Here is an 18,023-nt window from a genome sequence, read left to right as displayed (position 1 = left end):
ACTTACCACAATTTTTCGTTTTATAAATTGATTTGTTTGTTTGTTCATTCACTTTCTCTCCCAAAAGGGCAAGGACTTCATCTGTCTTTATTAACTAATGTGATCTCTTTCCAATAGCAAGACTTTCAACAAATATGTATTGGAAAATTAAAGATTATTTCAACATAAGAAATGTGATTGAGGTATGTACCGATTCTGGGGACCAGAAAGGAAGGACATCTAACCCACCTTTACCAGATGGGGAAGGTTTTGTAGAGGTTGTCAGTGCCAGACAATAGTCCCTCAGCTCCCTTCCCAGACACGCCAGGAGCTTCCCATGTAAGACTACCACTTCTCTGGAGGGCTTTCACTGCCTGAGGGAACATGCTTGGCCAGAATACCAAGTTCAGAAGGGCCTCAGTGTTCTTGCTGTTAAGAGCAGCCCTCAACCAATGATGGATAGGTGTTAGAAGTTTGGGCACCACAGCCGCCTCGCCCCAGGAAGGACAACTCTGAAGTGTGTTCTCCAGTGTCCCCAAGATGCCCCAGTGGTGCTGATTCCTGTTGCCAAAAACAATAACCCATTCGTTAAAAAAGACCTTCCAGAAGCTTTCTTCCTTGCCTCACTTCCACATCTTTTATTAGTACTTCCATAGTAATTTGCTTGCACTCAGATCTGCATCTCAGGATTGGCTACTCAAAGAACTCTACTTAAGAAAAGGCAATTTGAGTGAACAGAATCTTAAAGACATGGAGTTCACTAAACAAGAAGTTGAAGAACATCCAGAGAGGGCAGATCCCTCTAAGTGCAGGGGAAGAGAATCAAAGCCCCCATTTCCACTCGGGGACCTTTCCTCTACTAAAGGTCAATTTTTTGCTGTTTGGCTGGGCCCGCAGAAGGTATTTATAGTAAAAGATATTAAGAGATTGGCTGATCTCCTGCACATTTCAGAGCCAACAATGCAGTTCAGTGCAGGTGGACAGAAGGTCCTAAACTCTTGAAATAACACGTTGCAACTCAACATGCTGTGCCCATGAATCTTTAACTAAAAAGTTTCTTTGTGTCTTTTCCTTTTGAAATTCAACTCAGGATCCAGGAATGTGCTGCTTAACCCTGAGAAGGGAATTGTACAAATGGTTCCTTGAAAACCAGCATGTAGCCTGTGCATAAACTTTATGATGTGTGAAGTACATGTCCAAGGAAGTATTTATTAGTAAGGCCATAAGTTAAATTAGAAAGGGTGGTTCATACCTTAAATATTCCACCATTTTCCACACTGTTTATGTATCCAGACCCAAGTGTGAAACTTACATTTGTTTTTAATGTATTCTCCTGACAAATGATTTACTCCAGTCAAATGTGCTTTCTTTTGGGTTCAAAATAGTTAATGTTCTACAGTTGGGGATAAGGGAGGGGATCTGGGAAAATGCCTTTAAATTACTCTTCCGATGTTCAAGTTTCTTTGCAGATGCCACAGAAGGATTTTACTAGGAGATTTAGTAAAATATGAAAAAAAAATTATTTTTTTCCCCCAAATTAGAATGTTTTACATTCAGGACATTATAATGAATTTGGAAACTGGTTAGTCACAGCCCTATCTCTGAAAGTCTTACTTGCGATGGGCTGTGGCCCTAGATTTCTGATTTCTGTAAAGCTCCTGGCAGGAAATTCCAAAATGAGAGCTATGGTTGAAATATTATAGACTTTGCAAACTTAAACATCATTGTAACCACACTCTAGTTGTAAAATCCTGTAAAATGGAATTACTTTAAGTATCAATAGCCTTTCTTTGTACTGGTCTCTTTTTTCACACATTCAAAGAGTGACATATTTGTTGAAAGAATCTCCCTCTTACAGTGTTTTTAAAACAAAGGATATGTGTGCATGTGTTATTCTATAATGGGGAAGCTACTCATGCAGAAACAAAAATTCATGAAAATATGCTATAAATGTATACGGTGTGTATCCTAAACACATCCTTCTTGAATCCTCAAAGTACTTAAAATACAAACTCAAGATTTTGAAAACATTTACATCTTGTAAAAATGTTCTTCTGTCTCTACTGATTTTATTTCCCTGCCACATAGTCAATAAAACTCTTTGGAAACTGATAGTGTCTTAAACTAAGCCAAAAAGGAATGAGCCACTGAAATATACTGACATAAATTAAAGAAGAGAAGCTAGGTGGTTTTTAAATAGCCAAATCCCTGGTTTGTGTTACAAAAGCTGAATAGCAATGTTGTTGTTGTGCTTAGCAATGAAACATGCTCATAATGTTTTTCTCCATTTAGAATTCTTACTTGGAGCCAAGATTTATCTTTAAACACTCTACTTGAACAAGTTCAGACAAAGTGTTCCTAATTATTACTTGCCCCGTTTTCTTTTTTATCTGCTAGATTTCCTTTATAATAAATGGAATAGGCTATGGACATTCAGATATCAGACATGAAAATACTTACGATGACAGTTTTTCGAGAGACATCCAGAAACGTTTTTATGTGTAGTTGTTAGAAGTACAGACTCTGGACTTTTGACTGGGTTTGACTATCTCTGCAACTCATTAGCTGCATTACTTGGACCTCCATTCCCTTCTCTAAAAAATGGAAATACCGAAAGCATTCATTCCATATATTTGTTGTAGAAATTAAAGAAACAACAGATCAAAACCACCTAGCACTGTGCCAGAGTCCTAGAAAGCATTCAGCAAATATTAGCTAGCATGGTATTAAAGGCCTGCTCGCTATGAGTTGTAATTGACTCGATGGCAGTGGGTTTTTTATGAGCCAAGGAGTCCTTGGGTGGCACAAATGGTTAAGTGCCGGACTACTAGCTGAAAGGTTGGTGGTTCGAACCCACCCAGAAGCCCTCAGAAGACATGCCTGGAGATCTGCTTCTGAAAGGTCACAGCCTTGAAAACCTATAGAGCAGTTGTACTCTGCACACGTGGGGTTTCTATGAGTCAGAATCAACTCGACGGCAACCAACTGCAAACTACTATGAACCAGGCATTTCACTAGGCTCCTTACATAATTTTATTACGTAGACAAAGAAGGTCTGCAAGGTAAATATAATAGTGGCTATTTTATAACTTAAGAGACAGAGGCTCAAAGAAGAGGCCGATATTACCCACAATAAGCCAGGACAATGATTCAGCCTCAGGCCTCTTTGCCTCTGGGCTTTTTTCCTTATGCATGCACTTTCTAGTACAGTACCAATCACATATGGCTATTTAAATTTTAATTAAGTAAAATTAAATAAAATAAAAAAATAAGTTTTTCAGCCATGCTAGCTACATATCAAATCTAAATAGTCATATGTGAGTAGTAGCTATCATATTGGAAAGCATGGATATGGAATATTTCCATCATTGCCAAAGGTTCCATTAGATAGCACTGTACTCTATACCATGCTACCTCTCTAGGCTGGCATGTTCAAAATAGGACATAAATTTTTTTTTTAATTTTAATGAATGTTCATTCATAAATTATCACTTTGTGATAAAGAAAACACATTTACTATAGTCATGTACACAATAGTTAATTTCATCCAAAAGTCTACATTGTTGTTGTTAGTCACACTTTACCAAGCCTGATGTCCTTCTCCAGGGACTGATCCCTCCTGGCAACATGTCCAAAGTATGTAAGACACAGCTTCACAATCCTTGCTTCTAAGGAGCATTCTGGCTGTACTTCTTCCAAGACAGATTTATTCATTGTTTTTGCAGTCCATGGTATATTCGGTACTCTTCACCAACACCACAATTCGGAGGCATCAATTCTTCGGTTTTCCTTATCCATTGTCCAGCTTTTGCATGCATATGATGCAATTGAAAATACCATGGCTTGGGTCAGGTGCACCTTAGTCTTCAAGGTGACATCTTTACTTATCAACACTTTAAAGAGGCCTTTTGCAGCAGATTTGCCCAATGCAATGCATATTTTGATTTCTTGACTGCTGCTTCGGTGGGCATTGATTGTAGATACCAGTAAAATGAAATCATTGACAACTTCAATCTTTTCTTCATTTATCATGATGTTGTTTATTGGTCCAGTTGTGAGGATTTTTGTTTTTTGTCGAGGAGTAATCCATACTGAAGGCTGTGGTCTTTGATCTTCATCAATAAGTGTTTCAAGTCCTCTTCACTTTCAGCAAGCAAGATTGTGTCATCTGCATAATGCAGGTTGTTAATGAGTCTTCCTCCAATCCTGATGCCCCATTCTTCTTCATACTGTCCAGCTTCTCAGATAATTTGCTCAGCATACAGATTGAATAGGTATGGTGAAAGGATACAACTGTGGTGCACACTTTTCCTGACTTTAAACCACACAGTATCCCTTTGTTCTGTCCAAACAACTGCCTCTTGATCTATGTGCAGGCTCCTCATGAGCACGATTAAGTGTTCCAGAACTCCCATTCTTTGCAATGTTATCCATACTTTGTTACAATCCACACGGTAGAATGCCTTTGCATAGTCAATAAAACACGGGTAAACATCTTGCTGGTATTCCCTGCTTTCAGCCAAGACCCATCTAACATTAGCAATAATATTCCTGCTTCCACATTCTCTTCTGAATCCAGCCTGAATTTCCGGAAGGTCCCTGTCGATATATTGCTGCAGCCACTTTTGAATGATCCTCAGCAAAATTTTACTTGCATGTGATATTAATGACATTGTTCGATATTTTCCACATTTTGTTGAATCACTTTTCTTGGCAATAGGCATAAATATGGATCTTTTCCAGTTGGTTGGTCAGGTAGCTGTCTTCCAAATTTCTTGGCATAGACGAGTAAGCAATTCCAGCACTACATCTGGTTGCTGAAACATCTCAGTTGATATTCCGTCAATTCCTGGAGCCTTGTTTTTTGCCAATGCTTTCAGTGCAGCTTGGACAACTTCCTTCAATACCATCAGTTACTGGTCATATGCTACCTCTTGAACGTTGACCAATTCTTTTTGGTATAATGACTGTATTCCTTCCATTTTTTTTTTTTTTTTTTGATGCTTCCTGCATCGTTTAATATTTTCCCCATAGATTTCTTCACTATAGCAACTCGAGGCTTGAGTTTTTTCTTCAGTTCTTTCAGCTTGAGAGTTGTTGAGTGTTTTTCTTCCCTTTTGGTTTTCAATCTCCCGCTTTTTGCATATGTCATTATATTACATTACTTTGTCCTTTTGAGCCACCCTTTGAAATCTTCGGTTCTTTTACTTCATTATTTCTTCCTTTTGTTTTAGGTACATAGGAATGGGAAATATGTCCTTTAGCAGAACACCACATACCTAAGAACAGGGAGAATCTCCACCAGCAGTTTAGGTAACATTTTTGCTCAACAATAAGAATTAATGGAAATGGGAAATCCTAAAGCCAATGTGAAATTACATGTGACTCTAACATTTTATCTACCTCTAATCTCCATGGGTCCATGATTTCCATTTGGGTCTCTAAAAACTTAAAGATGCTTTCAATATTTCTTTGAAGTTTCTGGATGTAGTCCACTTAGGTGTAAGTTTTGGAAGAGGTGACGGTGATTTGTTATGTATGTCCTTAGCACTAATGTTTTACCCAGGAGTTTTTCCTTCTAACTAGAAGACAAATGACTTTTCTAGTTAGTCAATCAATAGGCAATATTCATGACATATATAACCCTCTTTTTTTCAGACCCTTTTGAATGGTATCAAACATTAAAATCTAGGAACTTCAAATACAGTGAGCAAATAGGAGTGGCAAAGCAAACAGCAACATAATCTAATATTCAAAACAAAGTCAAGTAGATTACTACTTTAGGAAGAGGTTCTTTCATATAAAGCCATCCTTGTATAATTTTAAAAGAAGAAAATATTAAGCTCTTTTATAGGACACTTTGCAGTAAAAACAAAACAAACAAAAAATCATAAATCCTAAATAAGATCCCTACCCCTAGTGTGGTGGATAAGAGTGGAGGTTAGGGAACTCCAACAAAGACCCCCCAAATTAGGCCACTATATGAAGTTGTAAAAGGACAGACCCACATTCAAACTCTATTATCATTGGGGAACTTGAGTAATAATTTAATTTTCTAGGCTTCAGATATATCGTCATTAAATTGGGGATAATAATACTGCAGAGAATTGTCGTGAGAATTAAATAAAGAACAAATAATACAATTTGCATTGGGCAAATCTGCTGCAAAAGACCTCTTTAAAGTGTTGAAAAGCAAAGATGTCACTTTGAGAACTAAGGTGTGCCTGACCCAAGCCATGGTGTTTTCAATCACCTCATATGCATGTGAAAGCTAGACAATGAATAAGACTGAAGAATTGTTGCCTTTGAATGATGGTGTTGGCAAACAATACTGAATATACCATGGATTGCCAGAAGAATGAACAAATCTGTCTTGGAAGAAGTACAACCAGAATGTTCCTTAGAAGCAAGGACGGTGAGACTATGTCTCACATACTTTGGACGTGTTATCAGCAAGGATCAGTCCCTGGAGAAGGATATCATGCTTGGTAGAGTGTCAGCAAAAAAGAGGAAGACCCTCAACAAGATGGATTGACACAGTAGCTGCAACAAGGGGCTCAAGCATAACAATGAATGTGAGAATGGCGCAGGACTGGGCATGGTTTCATTCCATTGTACGTATGGTCGCTATGAGTCTGAACCAACTTGATGGCACCTAACAACAACACAATTGAGACCCTTAATAATTCCAAGTCTTCTCCTGCTCTTTCCTTTGTCTTTGTTATTGCTTTAATCTCTAAGGAAGAGAAAATGCTTGCAGATATAGGAGAGATACAAATGTTATACAACACAAATCTGCTAATGGTAAAAGGAACTTCTTGGGGTTAAGGGGAGACTGGGTGGTCCAAGTTTAGAGAACAGACCTCTGCCTATGCTGTTTCTTCACCTGGAATCCTCTTTGCCCCATTCACCCACATATTTTCTGCATATGAAGTTCTGTTCATTATCTCAGGCTTATTTTAAGTACTATCACTTTCGGACACTATCTTTGACCTCTTCTGCTCTTACCTACTTGGTATCCTGAACACACTTCAAGTATAGCATCTATCATATTATGTTTTAATAGTCAGCTTGCATATCCAACTTTCCTATAAACTATGAGCTCCTTGAAACTTACTACCTACCACAGTGCCTTAAGAGATGGTAAAACGGTATGGTTTTTGAAAAGACAAACCAATGAATTATGAGTGGATCCTTAATAAAATCAAGGAACTCTGGTGGTGCAGGGTTGGCTGCTATCCAAAAGGTCAACAGTTTGAATCCACCAGATGCTCCTTGGAAACCCTATGGGGCAGTTCTACTCTGTCCTATAAAGTCACTGTGGGTCAGAATTGACTTGACCGCAACGGGTTTGGTTTTTTGTTTGTTTGTTTGAATATAATTAAGGCATACCAAGAACCTGTACATTAAACTATGCTCCCCCCTCCCAAATACATAACTATTATCTCAAAACCTTCACACCTCATCATCTGTGACTGCTTTACCCAACTTGCTCTAACCTGATACAATGTGACCAGAGTGCTGACTTTCTCTTTGCCAAGGTGACTTGGTTAATATTAAACTCAAAGGATTTCTCTAATGTAGAAAACACTCCATAAAAAATGCTGAAAAAGACAAAGAAGAAAGAAAGCAGGAAGGGCTATAGTTATTTCATTTTTCAGTTCTAATTAGTCCCACACAGAGAGAAATGCCAAAATGAGAAATTAGGAAAAAATGGCTGGGTATAAAATGGACTTCCTGAGAAGACATACTAAATCACTTGGACCAGTGGAAAGTATCCGTTACTAAAGAATATTAACACAGTCCAAAAGAACGAATGCAGCCACTCCAAAAAAAAAAAAGCATTGCCATCAAGTCAATTCCAACTCATAGCAGCTCCATAGGACAGAGTAGAACTGCCCCATAAGGCTCCCAAGGAGCTGCTGGTGGATTTGAACTGCAGACCTTTTGGTAAGCAGCTATAGCTCTTAACCACTGTGCCAACAAGGCTCCAGTGCCGTGGAGTCACGTCACTACGGAGGCCTAATTTACAGTTTGTAATTTAGGCTATGGAAATTCTGGTTCATTATGCAAGTTGTTTGTGCTTAATAACCCAGAAACATTGTCAATATATACATTTACAGGCTGATTAAGTTTTCCCACCCACACACACCTATTCATTTCTGCAAACATTTGTGAAAGAGCAAGAAGTGGTTTCCCATACCTGCATGAATCTATTGAAACTAGAGTCACTCTGACTCCTGAGGAATCCCTATTTATGCAGAAACAGACCTGCCGACGTCAAAGAGGGAGCGATTTCCAGTCCACAGCTACTGCACGAGGACACTGACCCATTCTTCATTCTTAAACTGGGGGCTTTGGGGTTGTTTTCTATAACATGACATATATTCTCCAGATAAAAAGTGAGGCATCACTCAGGAGGACGTTGAGATGGGAAGTTCTCATTCTCTCACTTGTTAGGAAGGTTCCTAACAGTATGTGACAAAGACCAACAGGAAATCAAACGGAGTAACTAGAGTTGTCTTTCCTGAATGCAGTAGTTAGTATATGAGTTGTTTCCCTTGGCAAAATTAGATTTCCTCTGGGTTCTACCTCCTTGAGGAGACCTTGGCTTGTAAGCCAATCACTGTTTCCCTATGCTTATTCAAGTAAATATTTTTATGAGCATTTAATCATTAGAAATCAGAAAGCTAAAGGAAGACATTTGGCCATATTTCTGTGGCGTTGCCTCCACAGGGTCTACACATCCCAGGAAAAAATTTCCTCTTTTCTTCCATATAGCCAGCACTCGTTGACCCCCCAAAATTCCCTGGCCCAAGAGAAAGTTTCTTATCAGGTGAAATAAAAGGAGGAAGGAGCTGTACCTACCATGGCAAAGTCTATCTCTTGGAATGGGAGTATGCTGCTCCAGTGCACCATTCTGATTTTATCATCTGTTTGGAGTTGAGCAGTATAACTTGGCTTTAACACACACAGCATCTCAGGATCATTTCTAAGTAGTATCCAGGCAGAGCAGCTCTAATGACATACAGACCCAGAGTCATCCATAAACCAAATAACACTCCCTCAACAAATGAAGCGCATTGTATAACTATCACACACCAGAGTGTCCCTGGGTAGTAGAAACAGTTAACACGCTCTGCAGCGAACAGAAAGGCTGGAGATTCAAATCCACCGAGAGGCACTTCAAAAGAAAGATTTAGTGGTCTGCATCTGAAAAATCAGTCATTGAAAATCCTGTGGGGCACAGTTCTATTCTGATACAGATGGAATTGGAATCAACATGATGACGACTGGATTTTTGGTTATGGGCCACGCACAGATGGGACAGGAGGTATAAAATGGACTACTGATACGGCTTTAGGGAAAAAAAGCCTGGTGACTGGGCCTTTTCTGGAATGTCTGAAATTTAGTAAACTCCACAATAGATCAAAAGTTCACTCTAATAAACTAATTGCTTTTCTGAAGTTGCCATTGTATGTAAAACATAATCACATCTGATGTCTCTATTTTCTTAATTCACAGAATGTCATTACTGGGGCTCAGAATTCCAGCTACCTACTCTGGATTTTGAAGATGTTTTAAACAATGATGAACATGCATACAAGTGGCTCTCCACCCTCAAGAAAGTAGGCATAGTGCGACTCACTGGAGCATCTGACAAACGAGGAGAAGTTTTAAAACTAGGGAAAAGGATTGGTTTCCTTTATCTCACATTCTATGGGTGAGTCATGAAATCTTTGCATTCTGCTGTGCATACAGTTTGATGTATTTCCCAGAGGAGGCACTCCTTTTAGTAGAGATATAGAAATTTCCATAATGTCTTGAGAAGAAAGTCAGATGGAAAGACAAATCTAGAAATGGAATTTCTGAGAGAATGACTAGAAGTTTTAAGGAACCTAAAAGCCCAAAGATACCAGGCATCAAGGACATCAGCCCAATTGTAAGTGAAGTGGAAGATTGTGTCTCTAAGCTTTTTATAAACTACTCAGCTTTACAAATGTTAAGGTTCATTAAAATTTTACCTTCCCCCAAGAATTGGCACAAAATAAAGTGGGGTCCTGGGGAATTGAAACTAGGCACCAGATGTGTTTAAAAAAAGATGAAACTAAGTTGCAGAAAATAAAGTCTATACACTTTAGCTAGTAGCAGGAAATGTAATTGATTTTTAACAAGAAGCTATTTGCATAGGAATTGCCTGTGAGGTAATATTAGTTATGAATAGTGAAACACTAACAATAGGAAACACTAATCTGGGTTGTATAGATATAACTATATTTCTAGTCTTTACAGTGAGCTCCTTATTATTATTAGCCCCCCCCAAAAAATAGATGCAGTTACTCTGGGGCTCATAGAGTAAAAAGCATTGGATATCATAGGGACCCTCAAAATCCAAAGGTTGCAAAGCGGTAACAAAGAAGCTGTACGTATTCAGATGTGTTTTGCCTGGCCCACGTTATATTGAAAAAAATGGAATTAGTAGTCAACGCTTACAAATTGGGAGATTTTACATCAAAAATCTGGATTTCTGGCTTGTTTTGAAAAATCAAATCTGGAAACAACTGTGTCTAAACCTGTGCATGCCAATAATCTGCTGGATATAAGTAGGGACTGCACCTTGGAGAGAGTATAGCCTCACTCTCCAGCTTGCCAAATCCTCCCCAATCCCACTCCAAGCCTGTAAGGGCTCTGCTAGCCTTTGAGCTTGACACTTTGATTTAGAGGAAGACCTTTTGGAGACATAAACAGAGGATCAGATATACTCGACCACTTGCCCTTGATGATTCAGGCAAGTGCATTCATGGCAGAAGGCTCTGCTCTAAACTTGGATCACCCAGTCTCCACCCCTACTGCAAGAACTTACATTTACCATTGGCAGACTGGTGTTGTATAAAATTTGTATCTTCCCTACATCTTCAAGGATTTGAGTTGCCCTAGAGATTACCACAATAATAAAAGACAAAGGAAAGAGGAGGACAAGACTTAGAATTATTAAGCACTTCAACTGTATATTTTGTTTGTTATTTAGTTCCCACAACTTTGAAGTAGATATCAAAATAAATCTCTTCTAAGCTTTTTTACTTAGTTTTTTATTTTCTGACAACAGATTTTTGTGTCTATTCCAAAACATTTTGCAATTTCATAACAGTGGCCAAATTTAGGGGTTCTTTGTTGGAGTTTCTGAACTACTGCTCACCCATCACATCAAGGATCATTATATTGTGCCTGATTCATGATTTGGGTTTTGTTTTTGTTTTTACAGGATAAAGTCCTATAAAAGGGCCCAATAATTTGACCACTGAAACGTATTGGAATAAATACTAAAGGACTGTTGTCAAAACAAACAGACCTCCTACTATTATTCAATTTCCATTGTCCAAGACCTTCCCATCTAACCAGATAGGTTTAACTATCCTCTCTCACCTTCCTCAAATGGTTACATTTCTTCCCTGGGTCTCTCAAATTACACCACATGCCAAGAATTGCCTTTCTTGCCACTCTACTCTCATTTCCATCACTGATCATTGATTACCAAGATGTTTCCATATTATTTTTGGCAACCTTTAATTTCTATTTCAAGAACTTATAAAGGGTAACAGTTGAAATGTTATCGTTTTTGTCTGTGTTTGCTTGTTTGTTTTGGTTTGATTTTGGGGGGTGGTTTGATTTTGTTTTTGTTGTTAAGAGGGAAAAAAGGCAAATATTTTCCCTAGTAGCTCATAAGCTACCTCTCTCTCCTTCTCCTCTCCGCAATAATGCGAAAAACGTGATATTGAAGTTTGGGTAGCACAGGGTTTAAAAGAAGGAGGAATATTTGGAACAGTGGTTCTCAACTTAGGCTGCATATTTGAATAGCCAATTCTTAAAATGCCAATGACTAAGTCCCATCCCCAGAGATTTTTTTTTTACTAGGCCTGTACTTTGGCCAGGGTATCAAGACTTTTAAAAGCTCTGCAGGTGGTTCTCGGATACACCCAAAGTTGAGAACCACTATTTGAGAAGAAGGGGTACTTAAGGTGTACTTCAAGAGAAGGTATGTCTCAGTTGGGGTAGAGCTTGGATGCTTTATGTCCTCTGAATGTTCATTTATCATGTTCTTCCTCCTACTGTTGTTATGACTAGTCATAGCTTATCTTCATAACAGAGTCAGAAGCTACTCAAAATAGGGCCCCTCTCTTTCATATTTTTGTTTCTCCACTGGGAAAGTACCATACTCTTGTTTGATAAATGGTTGGTGAGTGGATGAATGGAATGAATAAAACGAAACAAAATGAATAAAGGCAATAAATAATGGAGAAGAAAAATTCCCAAGGATAGGAGAGGAATAGAAAAAAAAGTAAAAGCAAGTTAAAGATAATTTTGCTTTCCATGTAAATTTTTCAAGGAGCCTGGTGCCTGCTCTTGCTTAGATGCCAAAAACAGTAATAACTTGGTGTCACTTTAGACATGCTTCTCTGGGGAAACTAATACCCACTAGCATTGTTCCATTCTAATAGGGTTACTAGTTTGGGAAATCTAAAATGAGAATATCTGTTTTGGCTGTAGCAGTCATTTCAATCGTTAAGTGGTTGGTTGGATGAACAAAAACAAATGAATTTCAGCATCTTGTACAATCTTGGTATACAGCAAGCAATGAATAAATTTTTAATGAATAGATGCATGCCTAAATGTTTTTAAAGGGCTATAAATCAGCAAATAAATACAATAATTATTAGAAATTTTCATGATTATAAAATTGTGTTCAAATCAAAATGGTAATAGCTTTAAGGACGAAAGTGCATGTCATTCTCCACCATCTGTACTTCCTGAGATAACTGTCATTATTTTGTCAGCACATCATCCAAATAATTTTTTTTTTTTCTTGCAACCATGCGAAGAAGCCTTATTGCCTCAATGATGATGAACAGCTTTCCAGGGAGAAAAGAATAAGAGCTGGTAAAGGAACTCCCACTATCAATGTTTTCAGTATATATATGTTTTAGATATGGAGCAGTATGTAAAAAGGTCACCTTTTCAGGAGGATTTAGACCTTTGATTATGGACAATTTGTTTCTACAGAGTAGAGCCAAAAAACCTCATCCATGTCCCTGCCTCCCCATCCCCCCAAAAAAGTCAGTAAAAACTGCTTTCTGGATGAGTCAGAATCGACTTGATGGCAACAGGCTTGGTTTTGCTTTTTTTGTGGGGGGAGTCCCTTTGGGAAAGGTGATGTTATTGAAGAAATTATCTATTGCCAATTGGAAACAGTCTTTGCAACCTATACTCTACCTATATACTGCCATCGTCAATGATTAGACCAAGTAAGAATGTTTTTAAGAATACAGCGCCTCCCCCCGCCAAGAGTAAACCCTGCAAATGTGCAACTGTTGGCAGTCAAACGGAAGGTCTCTTCGTCTGTGGCATCCTTGTTTTACTTATCTGTGCAACAACAATTTCTTGAACACTAGTAGGTACAAAGCACTATGCTAGGTATTTTGTTCTGAACTAAACTCCAGTTTCTACTTCATGGCAAATTACCTCTGGCGATTGTTGTACATTGATGAATATCAATACTTGGGTTGACTTCATCTAAATACTCTGACCCAATAAAAATTCACTAAAACCAAGGAACAGCCTCAAAAGGAAACCTCGATTTTTGATATTACAAATCAAGGAACACGGCAGAGTCAGTACATGACAACAGTCGTTCAAGGGGAATACATAACTGGAGGGTGATACTCCCCCAGAATGGTGCAAAGCATGGTCCAGCTACAGCCATCAGACACCTCACAGCTATTGTGTAAATAGGTGTGGCATTAAAAATGCATTTATTAAATTAAGGCTATGTAATGCCCTGCATCCCCTTTCTCCCCATCCCCAAGCTAATCCAGCTCAAACACAAGTCATTTTTAGCTTATGCCACTCTTTCACATTCCTGGCCATCTTGCCAAAAATAACTGGTAAGAGATAATCACAGCCACAGTCCCTTTCTCAACTGTTTTCTCAGGGCTGTTTCACTCCTCTCCTACTTGTTCCTTGTTTTCTGCATGCATCTCCCCATCTCTTCCTTCTCCTAGCCTTTTATTCTGCCTACAAACAACCTATTCCAAGTCTGCCTCTATTTTTGGTTGCCTTTTGCCCTCTCTGGACCTTCTCATTTGACCTACTAACTTTTTTCCTCTTCCGTTCCAACAACCACACTTGCTGAGATCCTCCCTTGGTCTGGCAGCCTTTGCAGGTCTAGGAAAGAGATACCCTTTCCAGCCTCTGCTTTGGGAGATGACTACCAGTACTTCATCCCAAGGCCAGAAATTATGATAGAACGAAATAATTTTACTCCTCAACCAAATGATCCACTTTTGCACTCTGGATGGCCCATCAGGAAAGAGATGTGGAAATTGTCTTCTGTCCCACAAATTCATGACATAGAATAAGGCAATTTCTATTTTTCATTAAAGATTTTTGTTTAGTGGCAATGTGTGTAGTGTAAAAGAAAATGACAACTCTGTTGTAAGAGATCATCACTGTTTGCTGGGCTGTAGTGATGTGTGGTCTTTTGAGACTATAATTCTGATGACACAACACTGAGAAGTTCAGATCATTATCCCTAAAGAGGCAAAAATCAAACAGTAAAAATTGCCTTTCTAATTAGTCGGACTGTTAAATAAGCTGGCTAAGTCAGGGTATTACAATTTACATAAGCTCATTTATGCCTATGTTTGTTGTATGTGTGTGACAGAGAGGGACAGAGAGAGTAAGCTGGGGACTGCAGGAGAGAGTCAGGATAATTTTAAAAAGAAAATATTTACCATCGGTATTGTGTCTTACCTAGTTGTCTTGCTTGTAACCCTACTAGTCAGAACAGGCTTTGAAACTAAAACATGCACATCTCATTGCCATTGCCATTGTTATGTTGAGCTCTTTGCATGAAGAAACGGTGGCCTAGTCAGCATTGTACCTTTAACAATAGCTCAGTGCTTAACACGCAGTTATCTAGCTCTGAGGAAATTTTAATGAAAGGGAACATGTGCCAAAATATTGAAGACCTCCAAAAATTCTTTCTTAGCATTGTAGATACTTACCAGTCCTTGGTTTAAAAACTAACCTCATGGGCAACTTTTTCATCAGAAAAGTCTAGCAGTTTCAGCCTCAGCTAGTAAGCCTGCCCCCTTTCCAGAGTAGAGCCCAGGAGTTTGGATTTGATTCTCTCTCAAAAAAGAAAAAAAAAAAATTTTTTTTTCTTTTTTAAGAATGTTTCATTTGCTGGCACAAGGAAGTTACATTAATACATACAGCAAAGGTTATACCAAGAATGTTATTAGCTGCCATCAAGTCAGCTCTGACTCATGGCAACAGCATACATCAGAACAAACTATTGCCCAATCCTGGGCCCTCTCCACAACTGTTAGAATGCTCTAGCCTTGCAACCTAAGGGGCAGTGGCATCACTAAGGTGGTGTGGGGGGTGTCAACCATACCAGATGACACTATTGGAGGGAATGACACCAAAATGGCTATCTATAAAATTTTTGTGCACTGCTTCAGCAGAAATTTATCATTTTTTATAAAAATAACCTTGGCATTTGTTGTAACAACAACAAAAAAATTTTTATAAGCCCAGCTTACATGTATCGATATACCTACAAGTCTAAAACTGTGTGATAATTTACTTTTTGAACCTTCTAATGCATGCCAGTCAAAGCTGTAATTATTACTCAGTTACAACGACACTTTGAATTATGTGGTTTCCTCCACGTGCACTACAGGCATTCATTGCTACCATATATTTCCATGTCCATCTGTCTACAACTTCTACATTATTTGGGCCTTTATTGATTATGCAAACTTAATCGGTCAATGTATTTCATGTAATGATAAAGTTTAACATTAAAATGAACATAATTTTCACGTGGTTCTTAAACATTTTTACTTTGAATTCTATTGTTTCCTTACTGAATTTTCACTTTAACCACATGAAACTATGTAAACGTAAATACTTTTAGGCTGTGTGTATGGTGGTGTAATTTAAAGATGTAATTTTAATTTTGCTACTTGTTTATGTCACTACCATTGCCATTACATTCAGTGGTATACAGAAATTACAATTGGTGAGTAACGTTAGTACAGAAAACTTTAGTAAGGATTCTGTATGGTTGGGTACAGGAAGAGGTCCATGGGCAGGGTGACACCGTGAGTTACTGCACTGGGTGACACCAACCCCACTGATGCCACTGCTAAGGGGCTCACCTTCCAGCACTGTATTGCACAATATTCTGTCGTGATATTCTGTCTAGAGTTTTCACTGGCTAATTTTTAGAAACAGACAACCAGACCTTTCTTCCCAGTCTTAGTCTGAAAGCTCTTGTGAAACCTGTCCACCATGGGTGACCCTGCTGGTATTTGAAATACCTGTGATGTATTGAAATATACCAGTGGCATAGCTTTTAACATCATAGCCACACCCAAGCCACCACAGTACAACAAATTGACAGGTGGGTGGTAGACTGATAAGACTAATGATGTGAAAATGAAAAAATAATGTTTTTCTGAAATATTAACTTCAAGAACAAAAGAAAGAGGGGGACAGACAGTGAGGAAGATGGCTAAAAGAAAAGAAACTTATGGGTCTCGGTGTAAGTTAAATTTTATCCAGTGGAGACATGCATGGAAGCTGTATAATTGTTAAACAAAACTAACAAGGCCACAAGTTGTAATGGAAACGTATAAATAAATATGCTGGAACACTCCTTTCCTAAGAGTTTAGGAAGGAATTGAAAACCAAACACCCCGGAGCATCTGTGTCTCATTACTGCCCAGACAGCTGCCCACAGGACCGACAGGGAACCAGAGTTTATTTGTGGCTACAGCGCTGGCTATTTGTAGAGCAGAAGTTGATCTAAGCATTTTATGTAATTTCCCGGGTAGCTGTGATTCTCCCCTACTAAGTACTTGCCTCATTCTTTCTATAGGAGTGTTTTAATACCTGCCGTACCCTCTGAAAACCTGGGATAAACGTTTGCTAGAAAAATGTAAAATGCTACTGCTACTGCCCAGCCTGGCATTGCATGAATGCCTTGCACCCAAACTTCATTAGATGAATAAAATAAAGTCAAACAGAAAATGTTTCTAGTGGGATGTTTGTCAGTTACACCAGCCAGGCCAGTTAAAGAATTAATATTATTGAACTGGCCTCTGGAGAGTATATCTACGTAGCCTTTCCAGGATCCACTGGACTTCTGCTGACGTTTCTGAAAGTCGTCTGTAAGCCAGCCCAGCAGCACTTCACACATTAGGTTGTGTTAGAGATGGAGGGTATATGAGTAAAAAATATTATTCCTCGGCATGTGGCCACTTAGAAATTGCTCCTACCATTAGCAATACCTCCAAATCTGACTTTGAAATGGTGACTTACTTAATATATGTGTTACAGGAAAACATTTGTGAAGTTTGGGGGATTGAAAAGGGAAATGAAAAACAAGTTTACCTATTTTGTTGAAGCTTCTAGCCAAGAAATCACTTAAGAAAACCGCAGTCTTTCTTGAATAAAAATGGCTACTGGGTTGTGAAATCCCAAACTAAAAGCTATTCAGACTTGGAATGAAAATAAAGAAAATATGTTTGAGTTCTGAATTTAGCTGTAATTCCATCCTGCTTTGTAAAAAAAGTCACGTTGGGATTTCTTGATGAGTTGTTTTAGATATAGTACTGACCATAGCGTTTGAGTAGCAAAAAAAGAAAAAGAAAAACAACTTTACCGTGTGTACTCTTGCGAGCATTGGGGTTTCCTAAGTAAATTAAAAAATAGAAAACTATGTTCTTTTGGCTATTGTGAAGCCCAGCTTGTGTTATCGGCCAAGAGCTAGTCCCCTGGGTTCCCTTTGTAATATTAAGTTTCTCAGTAATTAATGCTGCTGCCAGCAAAGCCACTTGAGCATGAGGTCATCTCATGAATGAAAGGAAAAATAATTTCTGTGTCTCCTGCTTCTCTAGAAATCACTTGAGGAAATTGAGAAGATACCCTAGTGAGGGAGTTGCTTCTCCACAAGCCCTGTGATCCCCAGTACC

General features: G+C 38.5%; 1 protein-coding gene across 1 annotated transcript in view; it reads left to right on the top strand.

The window, feature by feature from the left end:
- The window catches only part of BBOX1 (gamma-butyrobetaine hydroxylase 1), a 69,143-nt gene that overhangs the window by 18,973 nt on the left and 32,147 nt on the right, over nucleotides 1–18,023 (top strand). The window contains exon 3 of the mRNA XM_003412311.3: nucleotides 9,505–9,703. Coding sequence (XP_003412359.1) covers nucleotides 9,505–9,703 — 199 coding nt within the window. The remainder of the gene's footprint in view (nucleotides 1–9,504; nucleotides 9,704–18,023) is intronic.

Source organism: Loxodonta africana, chromosome 7, assembly GCF_030014295.1.
Source record: "Loxodonta africana isolate mLoxAfr1 chromosome 7, mLoxAfr1.hap2, whole genome shotgun sequence".
NCBI lineage: Eukaryota > Metazoa > Chordata > Mammalia > Proboscidea > Elephantidae > Loxodonta > Loxodonta africana.
The sequence above is the reverse complement of the archived record's forward strand: the minus strand, read 5'-3'. Positions and strand labels throughout refer to the sequence as shown.